A 16581-nucleotide genomic window follows, 5' to 3' on the forward strand; every position below is an offset into this window, starting at 1 on the left:
AACTTATTTCTAAATTTTATATCATTATTTAAAAGCTGGACTGAACAAGGATGTGTGCTGTCTTCTTCTCTTCAAAGGTCAATTTCATCATCATCCGTTTGCATGACGAATGAGGATTTTCTAGAACAAACACCATTTAACTTAATAGCAGAGATTGAACTTGACCAGGTTTGTTATTATTATTTCCATTTTTTGTTCCAAATATATATATTTTTACGTTTTTATATAACATGATTACATTTTTATAATTTTTTTTTCAAACAGATAAAATCAGTTGTTATCCTTGCAACCATAGTGTACATTCAACCAGTTCAGGAGTGGCATTAAAATAACGTTTATGTTAACTTATTTCTAAATTTTATATCATTATTTGTGTACAATCATAACATAACTCCAATTTCAAATGCTGAAAAAACCGTCAGAGTTCTCCACCATCCAATTTAAAGAGGAAACTTAGAGACATATACGACGTTGATGATCCGCCTGTTGCAAATTCAAGTAATAAATCCAAAGAAAAATATGTTTCATGTGACAATTCTGGAGATAACAGCAATCTATTAATTCCAAAAAAGAAAAACTAGATGTGCCGTCGTCACTTTTAAAACAGTTTTTGTTTTTATTTTCTTTTTGAACTTGCCGGTCGTGTTTTTCAGGTATATACATTTGCGTTTGTGGATTTTTTTATTGCTATGTTTCATGATTGGTTGGTTGCTTTGACATTTCAAACTTTTTAAGGGTTTATGAACAATGCTTTGCAATAAAATAACAATATTTTTGTTAGTTTTATTTCTATATTGCAATTCTGTTTTATGGGTAAACACTACTTACATGGTTAGCTTTTTACTTATTATTATAATAATATTATTATTATTATTATTATATTTGATTTATTGGCTTGACATTTAACAGGTTATAATTTTATTCATGATTAATTGTTAGGCCTTGGAATAATAAAATTTCTTATTTTCATTTTCATATTATCAAAATATGAAAATTGTTTTACGTTTCTGTTTTTTTTAACATAACCCATGTGTTACACGGGTTCTAACCTAGTGTAGTTATATACTTATACGATAATGATGTTAATTTTGTCTAAAACTTTATATACAATTATTAACTCACATGTTCTAAAAAAATTGCATGGCATATTGGTTGTTTGTTTGGCACTTGGTTTCAAAAGAAAAAAATTAATAGTTCTTTATTTAATTTATTAACTAAAAAAAGTCATTAGTAATTTTATCACTTGTACAAGTAGCCATATAATTTGTTTTATTAATTTAATGAGACAAATTTCTCCAAAGTGATTAAGAAAATAACCATATATGACGTATTTATTATCGGTGTTCGTAGTGATTTTTCCCATCAATATCATGTTTCTATTTCATACAAGTATATATTTGAAGTTGAAACCAACTAAACTAATTTTACTAGAGGTGAACTTATGAAGTTGCACCTTTTAAACAATTTATTTCTTTCGACCGGACCCATTTTTGTTTTCCACGTACTAGCATGACCCGTTTTCACTTGGCATTCTACCCTAATGTATTTTTGCCCCCACTGATGAAACATCCTGAATCCGTCACTGAACACATAGTCTAATATACAACTACATTTGGAATCCAAAATATATAAATAGATACCAGAAAACGTATTTAAAAGTTTACTCAACTTCAAACACACGTTACATGCATATTGCAAACGTATTATGTGTTGCAAAAGCAGTGTCTTCCCCTCAAATCAAACCCTAAATCCCAAATGCCACCCTTCCATATTCTTAATGATGCATGATGAGATTCTAAGCACAAACTTCCATAAATCCATGGATATATTTCAAGTGATAAAAATATAAACATTATCTTGGTCCATGAAATGAGGGTGTGGGGAAGACTCGTAGGGTTATTATAGGAATTTCGCCCCACTTCCCCTTTTCATCAAACATATAAAATCAATAAACAACAAAATTTTAATGAAAATGCATTTAATTCCAAACTTTTTCCATGTATCCTTGTGAATGTCTTGCCAACCAACAGTCACGTTGAACCCATCTTTGTGATACGTGGGGTCCGGGTTTGGGTTTTGCAAAAGCCTAGTTTCATTTCTTTGTATTTTTCAAGAATACACACACGAGATCGAAATATACGAGAAACATGAAAAAAAAAGAAAAATTAATTGATTACTAGTAGTTTTCTCGGTTTTCTCTTGTAACTTTGTGTTTTAACAATGAGCCTTATCCTATATATATATATATACACACACACATATACTAAGCGGGTGCCCGCGCGATGCAGCGGAAAACACATACTTTAGTAATCACGTAACAAATTTATGGGTGTTCATTGTTTCGCTTGAAACTGTGAAACCGTTTGCCGGTTCGGTTTCACGGTTGAACTGAAGCTAGCCGCAAATATTGAAGGGATTTTGAAATTTTAATTATTTACTTACGTGGTATTAGATATGTTCTATTATATATATATATATATATATATATATATATATATTATATTAGATATATATAGTTAAAATACAACTAAGCAAATTTTATTTAATACGAGTAAGCCTGTTTATTATAACTTTAGTTTAGCTTAAATTCTGGTATGATTTTTTGTTTGTTTTGTTCTTGTTATGATTTTGTCTTCTATTTATCATTTACGTGACCAAAATTATCTTTGTTTATGTTACGATTCTCTTAAATAGTTTATTAGTTGGTGCTTAATTTGAAATAAATGTATAGATAGATTAATAATTCTTATTTTAAACTCAATTTATTATCGAGTTACAAACTAAATCGGAACCCAACTATTGGTAATGGTTTGCCATAGTCGGGTTTCAATTTTCAGCGGTTCAATTTCGATTTTTGATGAGAAAAAACGTAACTAACGTTTTGGCTCATGGTTTAATTTAAAACCATCAAAACCGGACTGCAACACTCCCCAATGCAATTTTTGTTAACTTCGAAAACTACAGCAATATGGTAATCAAATTAAAGAGAATAAAATGCTTGTTTTTATTGTATAAATATCTTTAAAAAATATTGACGTATGAAAAAGTTATGACCGTTTAATAATCGTGGGGGAAGTTGGGTTAAAAATTAAATTATAAGAATATATAGGTAAAAGATAAAGGACCAATGTTGTAACTATTATTTAAATTTACAAATTGAATTTAAGAAACAAAAAATACACGTGAGATTAAAGGTAAAAATGACCTTTTTACCCTTAATGAAGATGGTACTATATGCTTTAATGATTGTAAAATACTTAAAATGGTGTCTTAATTTTCCCTTTAGTTATATATTATATATAGTAAACTATATAAAAATATGATCAAATACATTTTATTTTTAACATGAAAACAGTGAGAATCAATTTGCTGTTATTATTAGGTTTATTTTTATAGGTGTTTGCTGTTATTTTTTTGTTTGTATTTGTTAATTTTCATTTATGAGACGTTATAAGTATTTGCTGATTTATATTTTATTGTTATTATTAGATTTTTTCTTTTGCTGTTATAAGTATTTGCTATTATTATTTTGTTCTTGATTTTGATTCTTTTGTTGTAATTTTTAGGCTTTTTTCTTTATTATTATAAATCATTGTTTATGTAGATTGGTATTGTAGTTGGTATTGTTTCTTACGTTCTGATTTTTTTTATAAATTGGTATTATTTTCTACGTTCTCATGTTAAGATTAAAATGTACATGAACCGTTTTCCTATATATATATATATGTGTGTGTGTGATTATGTTTATTTAGTTATTTCTAAACACATACGGACATACCTCTCTCTCTCTCTCTCTCTCTCTCACACACACACACACATATATATAGATAAATAATAAAATGCAATAATCCTTTATCGTACATTACGTACGCGACACTTCTAACCGTTGATTTTCAGAAACCCAAAATCACAATTACACTAATCCTCTCGTCGGTAAACTCAGCTCCGTTTCCGAACAAACCCGCACCCAATCCTTATGCGAGCTCCGCCTCATCTCCAAAAATGACCCCGAAAGCCGCCCTTTAATTGCCAACGCTGGCGCCATTCCACTCGCCGGCGACATCAACAAATTGAACTTGAAGCTAATTGATCGGTTAATCTTTGAAATCGATTCAGTTAATTATCAATTTGAAGCTTCAATCGATCAATTTTGAGTTCTGGATGATGGGTTTTTGACATTGAACGTTTAAGATTTGAACGTATTAGTAGAAAGTATTAGCAGAAAGTATTAGCAGAACGTATTAGGGTTTGAGGTTTTATTTGCAGGTAACGAACATTTTTAGGGTTATATAACTCAATCAGTTTGATATCGACCTGCAAATTAGTTTAATACCGATCGACGGTTGAATTATATTGATATGGATGGACGCTCGATGAGTCAATTGATGAATTTTGAAGAACAGGGATTTGGGGGAATTGAAGAATAGATTTGGGGAGTATAGTTAGACGTTCTGGACGGAAATACCCTTTTGATAACCGGCGTATCGTGGCGTATAATTGTATTGAAAAATTTAATCGCGTATAATTGTACGTTCTAGATACTCGCGTACGTAATGTACGATAGTGTATTAGCGTACGTTTACCACCCCTATATATATATATATATATTATTTATATGTTATTGCTAATTAACTAAGAATTGTAACTAGAATTGCACACACATTAAAGAATAAGTGCAACTCTCAAATCTTGTCTTATTTCATTGTTGTATATATTTTTTTTCCTTTTTAGTTAATTTAATTTAGGAATATTGGCCTCATAGAATTCTAACTATGGCTCATTGGCAAATATAAGGACCAACTATCGAAATGGCAAAATATAATCCCAACTACGCATGTGGGTGGAAAATTAACGGGAAGTTAACATTCCGTTAGTTTTTGTGACGTGGCGGCTTAGCTGTCTCGTAACCAGTTGATGGGCTGCTGAGCTGGCTATTAATTACAAAAAAACTTAACCGTATGTTGTATATATATACTATGAACTTCCGGCAGTGTAGGTTGGAGTACCGGAGACAAAACGCCGGCAATGTACAACAACACCACCGTTACCGACGTGAAAGTAACCGACGACTCGCCGTTGTTCCGAAGCTTCATGGAATCACACATCAACCAGCCGCAAGTACCAAAGCTAGAGGACTTTCTCGGCGGCCACACTACAACCCAGTCGTTCCGGTATGCTGACGTGTCACAAACAGAGACAAGACTCGTCGTCATTGACTCATATGTATGATGGAAGTGGTTTCGGTTTACTTTACCGAGCAGCAAGATTTGAATGGTATAATCGGTGGGTTCCTTGAAGAACTCGAGGTCGGAATTGGATGACTTGGGTACACATCTAACTGAGTTAAATTTGTGTTAAAGAAACCTCTTCTTCTAATTTGTTCCATTCCCATGTTTCGTCTTCATCTTGTTAATCAGAGCATGTCGAGATTCACTACCACCACCCGATCAATCAATCTCTCTTTCTCCCCTCTTCCGCCATCGTCGCCTTCAAGAAAGAAATCCAGTCTATTTCGGCCAAAATTGAAGCTAAATACGTTTGAAGTTCATGGATATGTAGCTCCGATTGGATCTGCTAGTCGGAAAAACAAGTTGCAGGTTTCCGTCGAGTACTGATCTAGCTCTCTAACTCTACTTTTGTTCATATCTCTTCAAATTTGACTCTTATGAGGCACCATTTAGAGGTTTATTTTGGAAATGGGGTCCGATTTGGAACTTGTGAGAGTTGGCCGGAAAAAAAAATAATGATGAAGAAGATGAAGTTGGCCGGAAATGGGGTTCGATATCGCAGAGGTTTGATTTTAGGAATATTGGCCGGAAATGGGGTCCGATTATTATTATTATTTTATTTATTTTTTTGTAATTAATGACAACTCAGCGGCCACGTCAGCGGTTTAATGACAACTCAGTGTCCACGTCAGCTGATTAATGACAAGTCAGCTGCCTCGTCACAAAAAACTAACGGAAGGTTAACTTCCCATTAATTTTCCACCCACGTGCATAGTTGGGATTATATTTTGCCATTTCGATAGTTGGTCCTTATATTTGCCAATGGGCCATAGTTGAGATTATATGAGGCCAATATTCCTTTAATTTAACCAAGAAAATGACATGAAATCCGACGAATATTGACGTCATAGTTCATCTCCTCATGAATCATGAAACATGTTGAATTAGACAATGTATTATCATGAATTACCATGACTAGGTACGAAGAATTGATGCAGATCGACCTTTAAAGAATCACAATGTAATACCAAAAGCGTTGACTGCATTGCTTATTAACTCATAAATAATGAAACACGACAGATTAAATGGTGTGCAAATTAATACTAACAAACGTTGAAAGAATAGACGTTGGCATTAAAATAATTATATTTTGTTAGTTAACAATGAACATTGGCTTGATACTTATTTTCTCGTGACTATACAACACGACGAACTAGACAAGCTACCGTGTTTTAACTCTGTGGTTCGTGTGTGTATGGACTATGTACAGAGAATTGATGTAGACCCTTAAAGAATCACAATGTAATGCTAATGAACGTTGACTCCGTTGCTTATAATTAACTTGTGATTAATGAAACACGAAAAATTTAATAATGTACAATATACCATCAAAAGCAATAATGACTTACAACCTATGAAACACAATTTTGGTCTATTCGAGTACAATTTTACAACAGAAACATGCATATTACTAGTTCTTGATTTTTGTGAATTATCTGGTTGAGATTTTGAGTGACCCACTAAAATACTACAACCTACAAGTGATAACATGATTCAAAGATAACTCAGGACACTATCTATAAGGCTATGTGTAATGGGGGGTTACAAATTGAAGACGATTTTTGACATGTGGAGTCCAGTTAGCAAATTGAGGATTTTTGTTTCATGAGTGTAATTGTTTTGTATCTCAATATATATATGTGTGTGTGTGTGTGTATATATATATATATATATTACACACACAATCACATAAAATAATAATATTTTGAAAAACAAACCGGCGACATGCAGTTGTACCCCCCCCCCCCATACACACACACACACACACATTTCGCCTCTTTTGTAGCCTGGGGGGAGGGGGTGTTCCTCTCCAAAATCGTCATTGTCGCCCTTATTTGTAGCCCCACTGCACATACCCTAATATAGCCTATATAGCTAGTTGATGGCAAGGTTGTAAGGACGTATGACTTTCGACCACATTGCTACACCACGTCCATCCTTCATAGCTAATGAAACACCATCGATGCTTCAGTTCTAACTATTTTACCATAATCACTTGTTTAAAATTGGGGAAAACTAATAGGGTTGATGATCGATAATAGTTAAACCTGAGATGGTCTTATTAAAAAAACACAACAAAACTAGAAATTATTAACTAATAACCACAACCAATTTGCAGACACACGGCTAGATAGAGAATGAACAATATATACTCGTCTTTATTGGTTCCTACGAAATTCATTGATGTCATATGATAAGCCTCCCTGGCGTATATTCACACACGCAAATTGATTGTAAATTCATCTTGGTGGCAAATATATAAATTTTTATTTTTATTTTTAACAAACGAAAGATGTCCATTTATTTGTAATGTAAGAAAAAAAGAAACAATGTATGTACGTTAAACATGTTCATAAACTACATTTTTCATAAACTTTTAAAAAAAAAAGTATTGCACATCACATGATTCGGTTATTAGAGCTAACAGAAAAAAAGAAAATTCAAAAGTGCAAGTGAAAATTTTAATAAGAGTCTAAACAGGACGTGGAGACTAAAAAATATGATTATTAAATAATGCATGGACATGGCCAACCTATCACGCGCCGAGGCGGTGGTCAATGCCATCGGAATCCTATTTACCGAACTACCCTTGAGATGCTTAAAAAAATCACAATTAAACATATAAAAATAAAATGAACACATCTAAAATTTGTGTTTTTAAAAATTAACTATTAACTATATATGATTAAAATAATATAATAGTTAGTCACATTAATATATATTCATATTAGTCAATGTTATATTTCGTAGACAACAAGAGATCATATTTCACATGGTTGTAACGAAGGACAAAAATGTAAATTTATTGTATAAAAGAGACAAAACTTTTTCAAACTGAAGCAAATCCCCTTTTTCCTCACACTGTTGTTAGCTGGTTTTCAATCTTATTATTGTTTAATCATAGAAAATTATCATGGATTTAATAAAATGAGTTGGGTTTGGTTTTCACACTTGATTTCGTGTTGACTTTTAATTATTTACAGTAAATTTTAATATATATATATATGTATGTGTGTGTGGTTGAGAACTTAAGAACCATGGTGAGTTTTAAAAACTTAAGAACTTAATTGTAGGTCACACATTTAATTAATTGGATTGTAATACGTGGTTGAGATTAAATCAGGCAAAAAAGTCAAAGTAGGAGAGAGAATAAAGATGTAAGTGGTTATACTAACTTTTACGTTCGTTACACATGTGTAAAAAGTCGACTCGGTGCATAAAAAATTCTGTAATTTTTTTTGTGTATGTAACCTACACATATTACGCATGTGTAAAAAAAATTTCGAAAAAAAAAATCGTTATACTGAGTTCTTTCGAATTCTTAAAATTCAAAGGGGTTCTCATTTGAAATCTCTCTCTCTCTCACACACACACACACACACACACATATATATAGGATTATGTTCATTTCAGAAGTGTTTTTTATTGCGAGAAGCGCGAGAAGAAATTCTAACCAATCACATAATTTATTTTTTATATTTTGATTATTTATATGAAATGGTATAGTAAAGAAACATAAAGTATTTTATTTTGTAACTCATACTCATTAATGGTTTAATAATTAATGATAAGTTACTAGCAAATGGTAAGTTACAAACAATTATTATTATTTTTTATTTCATATAATATTTGAACCATTGTAATCTATTTGATCTAAAATCATTTTATTCTGTAAATGACTAATTAATGTTATTATTATTATTATTATTATTTTATAAGTAATGTAGATGTAGCTACGTAATATGTTGTAAGCGCACTTTAAAATGTTGTGTAGGCATAATTAGTGTAGAAATATCTAATGTAGTGTATGCACACTTTTAATGTTGTGTAGTCATAATTAATGTAGCATTGACATATCTAATGTAGTGTATACAAAACTAATTTTGTGTATGTAAACTAATATCCTACACATCATAAAACATATCCTACATATTAAGCAACACATCTTACACGTTATACAGCATATCCTACACATAAACCTAGTTATATCTTATTTACAGTTTATCAACAAACAAATCTCCATTTTTTTTATTTTATTTTTAATTTCAAAATTTTTATATAAATTATACATACACACTTCAAAATACCACCTACACAATACATAAATGAACCAACACATGATAAAAAAATTACGCATACACAATTCAAAGTATCATCTACACAGTACATATATGAACTTACACATTACTTAAATGAACCTACACGTGATAAAAGATACACATACATAATTCAAAAAAACCACATATACAATATATATGAGCATACAAAGTACATAAATGAGCCTACACAACAAAAATTACACTTACACAATTCAAAATGCCACAAATACAATAAATGTATGAACCCACATAGTACATAAATGAACCTACACACGAAAAAAATACACATACACAATTTGAAATACCATATACACTAACAAAATAAATAATGTAACTTTTAACATAATCATTTTTTAATAATGAATTTAATTAGTAAATTAATTAACTATGAATTAATTAATTCCTAAATAATGTAACTTTAACATATTGTTAGTCAACGTTTTTTTATAAACATTGAAGAACGTGTTAGCTTGTATAAACTAGAAAGCGTATGGTGAAATCCACAGATTTATTTGATAATAAAAAGTTTTGATAATATAGATTATATAATTTTTTTTTGTAAGTTGTGATAACTTCTTGTCTTCTTGCAAGCTTAAATTATTTGAATATTCTATTTGAGAGATGTTATAGTTAAAATTTAGAAATGTAATAATGAAATGTAAGTTACAAATGTGGCTTCTATAAAGCAAAATACCAACATACCCTTTTTGTTTGAAACTCCATTAATTTCCATTAAGATGTTGAAACTCATAATTACACTATTACCATTTTGATTGTAGACCATAAATCAATCATCATCAATGGTTATGATTAACTTCTCGCACTTCTCGCTATAAAATCACTTCTCGCAAGATCCATCCCATATATATGTATATATATATATATATATAATATAATATAGGGGTGAAATATGGTATAAATAAAAATTCCGTGCTAAAGATAAAAATACTAGAATAACTATTATTAGTTTACAAATTTGAACTAAAATAAATACATTACAATAGAACAAACTAGAGTAATAATAATCTAATAGAACAAACTAGAGTAATAATAATCTACTTTAGTTTAATTATGATGTAATAATAATTACTTTAATGCAATGTTTTGAAACCCGGACCGGTCTGACCGGGACCCGGTAGTAATGCCGGCGGGACCCGGTAGTAATGCCGGTCTGATACGCAGTTAAAACCCGTTTTCTAATAACCCGGCCGGGTTTGGCGGTTTCCGGTCCGACTGGAACCGGTGAACCGCCGGTTGAACCGGTTAAAGCTTGTTTTTATTAGATAAAAAACCTTTGAACCTACTGGGAATCGAACCCAAATCCCTCCCGACATTAAGTGCTTAATAAAAACCAACTTGCCAACCAAACCAACCTTAATTTATGATTCCTACTTAAAATATAAATCTTATATAGTAAAATAAACATTATAAATGGATATGGAAGTTGGTTCATATTATTTTTTCTACATATATAAATTATATATATATATAAATAGAGTGTATATATATAAATATATTTAAATTATTTATGACGTCATTCGGGTCAAACACCAGTCCGTCCTGCCGGGTCGGTCCGACCTTTGACCCGGTAAGGCTTTCGGGTCGACGTCCGGACCGGGTCTGAAAACATTGCTTTAATGTTAATATAATTACTTAAACACTCATTGATAGTTTACGTGATTGGATTTCAAGAGGAATAACGTTATTACATATACATACATACACATATGTGCACATGTGTTGATTGTTACACATGCATGTGTGTACAAGATATATCATTACATGTATGGGCGGTGCTTGAAAAAATATATTATAGTTAAATACTTGCTAACTAAGTGTATACATAAATTCTTAACTGGTTTAAGGAGAAATTGAGTATTATAATTAATTAATTAATATATAGATGTTTTGATTCATTACAAGGGTATTATTATAAATAGGGTGGTGGCAAAGCTCATTCTCTTCCAAACTACACCTTTTATACTTTATTCTACTTTTGGTGGTGTTTCTTTTTCATCACCATCTTCCATCTTGCAGCCGAGTTTCATATTTAATAACTTCCAGAGTTTAATTTACCAAAAGAACAAATGGGATCAGGAAGCTCACCATGTGCATCTTGCAAACTGTTGAGGCGTCGGTGTGCGAAAGACTGCATCTTTGCTCCTTATTTCCCACCTGATGATCCTCATAAGTTTGCCATTGTTCACAAGGTCTTTGGTGCTAGCAATGTCAGCAAAATGTTGCAGGTATTTTTCTCTCTAGATCGTTCTCTAAATATCTATCTATATATGTTTGTATGTCTATATACATGCGATCAATCAAGAACCAAAATCTTTTAAATTAGGGTTCTTGTTTTCCTTAAAAAAGTAAGGTTTTTTGTAACTAAAGATGGCTTTTTTATTAGATTAATTAAACATGTAGCCTTATTATGTCACAAAGAAACCCTTATTGTGTCATGGTTTCAAAAATTATTTTTTTTGAAGTGAAAATCATGAAAGTTTCAAGAACTTGCAAAGGGAACAATTTAACCTACAGTTCTAAAAATCTTTACATATTACAAATATAAATATTCTTAACTTAATGTTTATGACATATAGGAGCTACCGGTTCACCAGAGAGCAGATGCCGTTAGCAGCCTGGTGTATGAAGCAACCGCAAGAATGCGAGATCCAGTATACGGATGTGTGGGTGCGATATCCTACTTACAAAACCAAGTCTCTCAGCTACAAATGCAGCTTGCAATGGCTCAAACTGAGATCTTGTGCATGATGCAGCCGGAGCCGGAGCTGCCAGCAATTCATCCATCAATGGTGGATTGTGGCACGAAATCGATGCTGTTATCAGGCACTAATACAGACGAATTTGGTGACCAGATGCCACAGTTCTTGAGCTACAGTTCATCGAACAACATTAATGTAATCCAGGATCCTCTAAAAATAGAGTCTCTTTGGACATAAATCTTGCATTTCAGTTCCCATTTTGTGTACTTGTGTTAGGTCTCAGTTTTTAGCTACTACTTTAATATGAATTTCAGTTTTCATCAACTCCTTTTGTTTATTAGTATACTAGGTTAGATCCCGTGTTCCACATGGGTGAAAATTATAATAAAAATAAAAATTATTATATGTAATACATAAATTCATTTATTTCATATAATAATTTTTATTTATGACTTTTATTTTATATTCATTTAAATCAAATTATAACTTAAAGTATTAAAATTGAATTACATGTATATAAAAAAATAAAAGATTTGTCCTAATTTTCACCATTTAATAATTTTTCAAGATTTTAGCCATTGTATTGACTTATATAGTCAAACTTTTGTTATTGATTTAAATGAATATAAAATAAAATTAATGAAGAATTTTATATTGAATTGTAAAAGGTTAAATATTAGTCTTTCTAAATTTATGAATAGCTTAATATGATTTTAGAATGGTAATTAAATGAAAAATAATGGATATAGGGTTTTATGCATTTAATGAATTGTTATACATTTTAATGAATGTTAATTAGGTGGAAAATGTATTTAAGGGAATTGCTTATGTGGAATCCAATGTGGACACTCTATAATGATGCCATATGAAAAAATTATTTTGCTTTAATAGTATATATATATATATATATATATATATAGTTAGATAGATTATGATTTGATACTAAGAAATTATTCTGTAATGCAATATATTTATAAAAGATGTAAAACGTAAGCTTTTTATCATAAGCTTCACAATAAGTGTGTAATAATATTATAAAGTATTTTACGATCTGTCAAAGAATGCATCTTGGGTAATCTTTATAACGTTCTTATCTCTATCTTTAAAGTTTTAGAGATTTATTTTGTTTTGCAATAGAATCTCTATTTCTATCAATAAAATTTATTAGTTTATGAATCTTATTAGTGTTAAGTGTCCATATATGTCTGTGTTAGCGTGTCTATATGTATGTTAGTGCTAGTGTGTTGGTCTGCATGTCTTGGTGTTAATGTGTGTGTATGTGTATTTATGTGATATGACTATGTTCATGTAACACAAGTTCACATAAAGATACACTAACCTAATATCCATCGACATCATGCATCTGATAATTACTTTATATATCAAATTAATTACATTGAATTTGAAAATGTTAACTATAGATATATTACATTATATTTGCAGTTGTGATATTCAGAATTTTTCACAACATCAACTGACTTGGCTATTTATTTTATATTTGAGTAATCCAAAACAAGTCATGGAAACTCGCCTAGCTTGTGCATGCGCTCATAGTAGGCAAAAACTTTTACTTCGTGCTATGACAAGCTCGTAGCATTAGTTATAGATAATAACATTACATTTCTAGATATTATAAATTAAGGCGAGACGTTAGTAATTGTAACAAATAAATGTGTGAACCACCTTTTCAACCAATGTAACAAAGAAATGTGATACATATACGGTGAGCAACCTTTTCAATCAATGTGGAGTAGCATTAGCAATTTGGAATTCGTTTTGTTCTTCGCTTCATGATCTAACAAATCCAAATTCAATCATATATATACGTACATTTTATAATTGGCTTGATTGATGTCATCTTTCTAGACAAAAGAAATATATTGTGGAAGGAATGAGGCTATATTTGACTTAAAGTAAGAGCTAATTTGTGATTCATTACTTCATTTTTGTTTTTATGGATTGTAACTACAAACAAAACGCCAAGTATCTCTTGAACTATGTTGTTACACATCTCACTTCTCTTCATGCAATTATGTTTCTTGTATATTTGGTTAGCCTTTTCAGCTTTTCTAACCATTATCTTTTATTTTTAATAAATCATCTCCTGTTAAAAAAAAAAATTGCATGCGGGTGCACAAGACTAGACGCGGGCATTCAACTAATGCTTTTCCGTTATCTACCTGTTAAAAATCCTTTTAATTATTTTTTTCCAACAAATAAAAACACCTTATTTATTATGTATCATATGTACATGAATAGGGATGAGTAAATGGTATCGGTGATGGTACCGAGCCAGTATTGTACTGGTACCGAAACGAGCATTTTAGTACCGGTATCAAGCTTTTGAAAATATCGGGATCGGTACTGGTATTTATCGATTTTTTGCATACAATACCGTTACTGAGCACTTTCGGTACTGGCACCAATATTTTAGAAAATTCAGAATCGGGATCTTTTGGACCAGTATCAGTTAAGTATCGACTACCGAGCTCATCCCTGTATATGAATACTATGTGTCCAAAGTAAAAAACAATTCAATGCAAACATGAAAAACATCACTCTAGAGTAGAAGCTGTCAAGTTGCCATCCGCCTCGGGCCCATCCTTCCTAGAGAAGAAATATCTAAAGTGTGTGTTCATGGTGGGCTGATCATAAGTGGGCCAACAACTTCTTTCTCCTTTTTCCTTTAACAAATTGTTTGTACATGTTTTAATTCAAATTCGATGTATAAATTTCATTATAAACCCATATGTAATGCATGCATCAACAATTCACTAATTATCGATATATTTTTAAGGCGATTAAAGTTGAAATTTAGGGTTATGAAATAATATAATGAGGGCCTAATCACGCGTTTTAATTTGTCTTGTATATGTATATGAGCTTAAGTTGCGCTTAATTACTTATTCCATGCTTTTGGTACAAATCAATCAATACATTTAACAAATTATCAAAAATATAATCATGTAGAGAGAGTGAAATACTAAAGCCTTTTATCCACCTTTTAAACCCCATACCATAGGATACTTTAGAAATATGAAATATATTGACCTTATATTATTCATAATTGCCACGTTGTATCATATCCTATTAATCAGATGAAGATAAGACCATCCCACCCAACCAAAAAGAGCAACCACTAGCTAGCCAGGCAACCCAAACCCCATAATATTCACCCACATCCCCTTCTCATGCACACAAACACATAGGAAAAATGGGAACAAATTCTTTGTTAAAATCTCCAAAGAAAGAAGAACAACTTGTCCCCGATTCTGTAATCCACGGGTTCTTTGAAACCGACAACGACAATCCTTTGGATTTCAAGGGCAGTTTGGGTATTAAAGAGGAAGGAGGCCAAGGAGAAGGTGTTATGAGATGCACATATGAAGAGTTGATGAGTTGGGATCATTTGATAGAATGGGATGAGTTCTCGATGAACGAAGATCAAATTTCGGGGGTTTGCGATCAAGACAAGCCCGAACATGGAGAGGGTATTTTGGTCGATTTGATTGGAAACATAAAAGGAGAAGTTTGCGCGCTTTGGGAAGGAGACGAAGAAGATGAAGAGAAGAAAAGGTGCTTGAATTTGAGCTTAAATTACCAAGAGGTTATCAATGCATGGTCCGACCGTGGTTCTTGTCGTGCCAGTGATTTCACTCATTCGACTACCGACAACAACGGATATGTTAGTACTTTATTTTGTGTTAAACTTTCCAAATTGGTTAATATGTGCATCCTTTTAAAGATTTATGATAGTTTTGAATGTTTTAGATGGGAGAAGTGCCTGTGATGGATGAAGCCAAAATCAAACGGGAAGCAAGTGTTCTCAAATACAAAAAGAAACGTCAAAACCGGCTCTTCTCTAGAAAGATAAGATATCAAGTTCGAAAACTCAATGCGGACAAAAGACCAAGACTCAAGGTAACAATTTGATGTGTTGGTTTTAATAATCCAGATTATGACATGTTAGTTGATAATAATTCATGCTGACAATCTGATTAATGACACTTCTAAATGACAATCTGAGTCCAATCCAATGAAGAGGTAACCACGTCTACCCTAATGAATAATCACTTATTTTATCCTAATTAAAGTGTTTTAAATTATCATTTATTAATAGGTCAACATATCAAATATTCAAATTGCCAAAATTCAATAAAATATCTTACAAATCATGTTAAGGCATTTTTTAAATACTTGTAAATATATAACTCATAGTTTAAATGCTATTATTCGTAATTATTTGATAGTTTTATAGCATGACCATAGATATTTCTTTGTAGGGAAGATTTGTGAAAAGGGAATAATCATGAGAAGATACTAAAAGGTGATGGGCAAAATATCTACACAAAATATCTTCACAAATTGGTTGGTATTTTTCACATGGACATGCTTAGTGAATGTCACTATCTCTTTTGCCTGTATATACCAAAACATAAAAAACAAATCTTTCTTTATTTAACTAGAATTTTC

General features: G+C 31.3%; 2 protein-coding genes across 2 annotated transcripts; both read left to right on the forward strand.

Moving 5' to 3' along the window:
* The first annotated feature begins 11472 nt into the window (after positions 1 to 11472).
* On the forward strand, positions 11473 to 12345 carry LOC143614471 (LOB domain-containing protein 12-like). The gene is made up of 2 exons (XM_077087902.1): positions 11473 to 11634; positions 11986 to 12345. The coding sequence occupies exons 1-2, from the start codon at positions 11476 to 11478 to the stop codon at positions 12343 to 12345; spliced, it is 519 nt and encodes a 172-aa protein (XP_076944017.1). The 5' UTR covers positions 11473 to 11475.
* Positions 12346 to 15322: 2977 nt separating this feature from the next.
* LOC143614468 (uncharacterized) lies at positions 15323 to 15870 on the forward strand. Its single transcript, XM_077087900.1, has 2 exons — positions 15323 to 15793; positions 15865 to 15870. Exons 1-2 carry the CDS (start codon positions 15323 to 15325, stop codon positions 15868 to 15870), a joined length of 477 nt encoding a protein of 158 aa, XP_076944015.1.
* Positions 15871 to 16581: the final 711 nt, after the last annotated feature.

The sequence above is a fragment of the Bidens hawaiensis genome, unplaced genomic scaffold (assembly GCF_021521415.1).
Source record: "Bidens hawaiensis isolate Kalapana, Puna unplaced genomic scaffold, B.hawaiensis_p1.1 tig00040072_1, whole genome shotgun sequence".
Lineage (NCBI taxonomy): Eukaryota > Viridiplantae > Streptophyta > Magnoliopsida > Asterales > Asteraceae > Bidens > Bidens hawaiensis.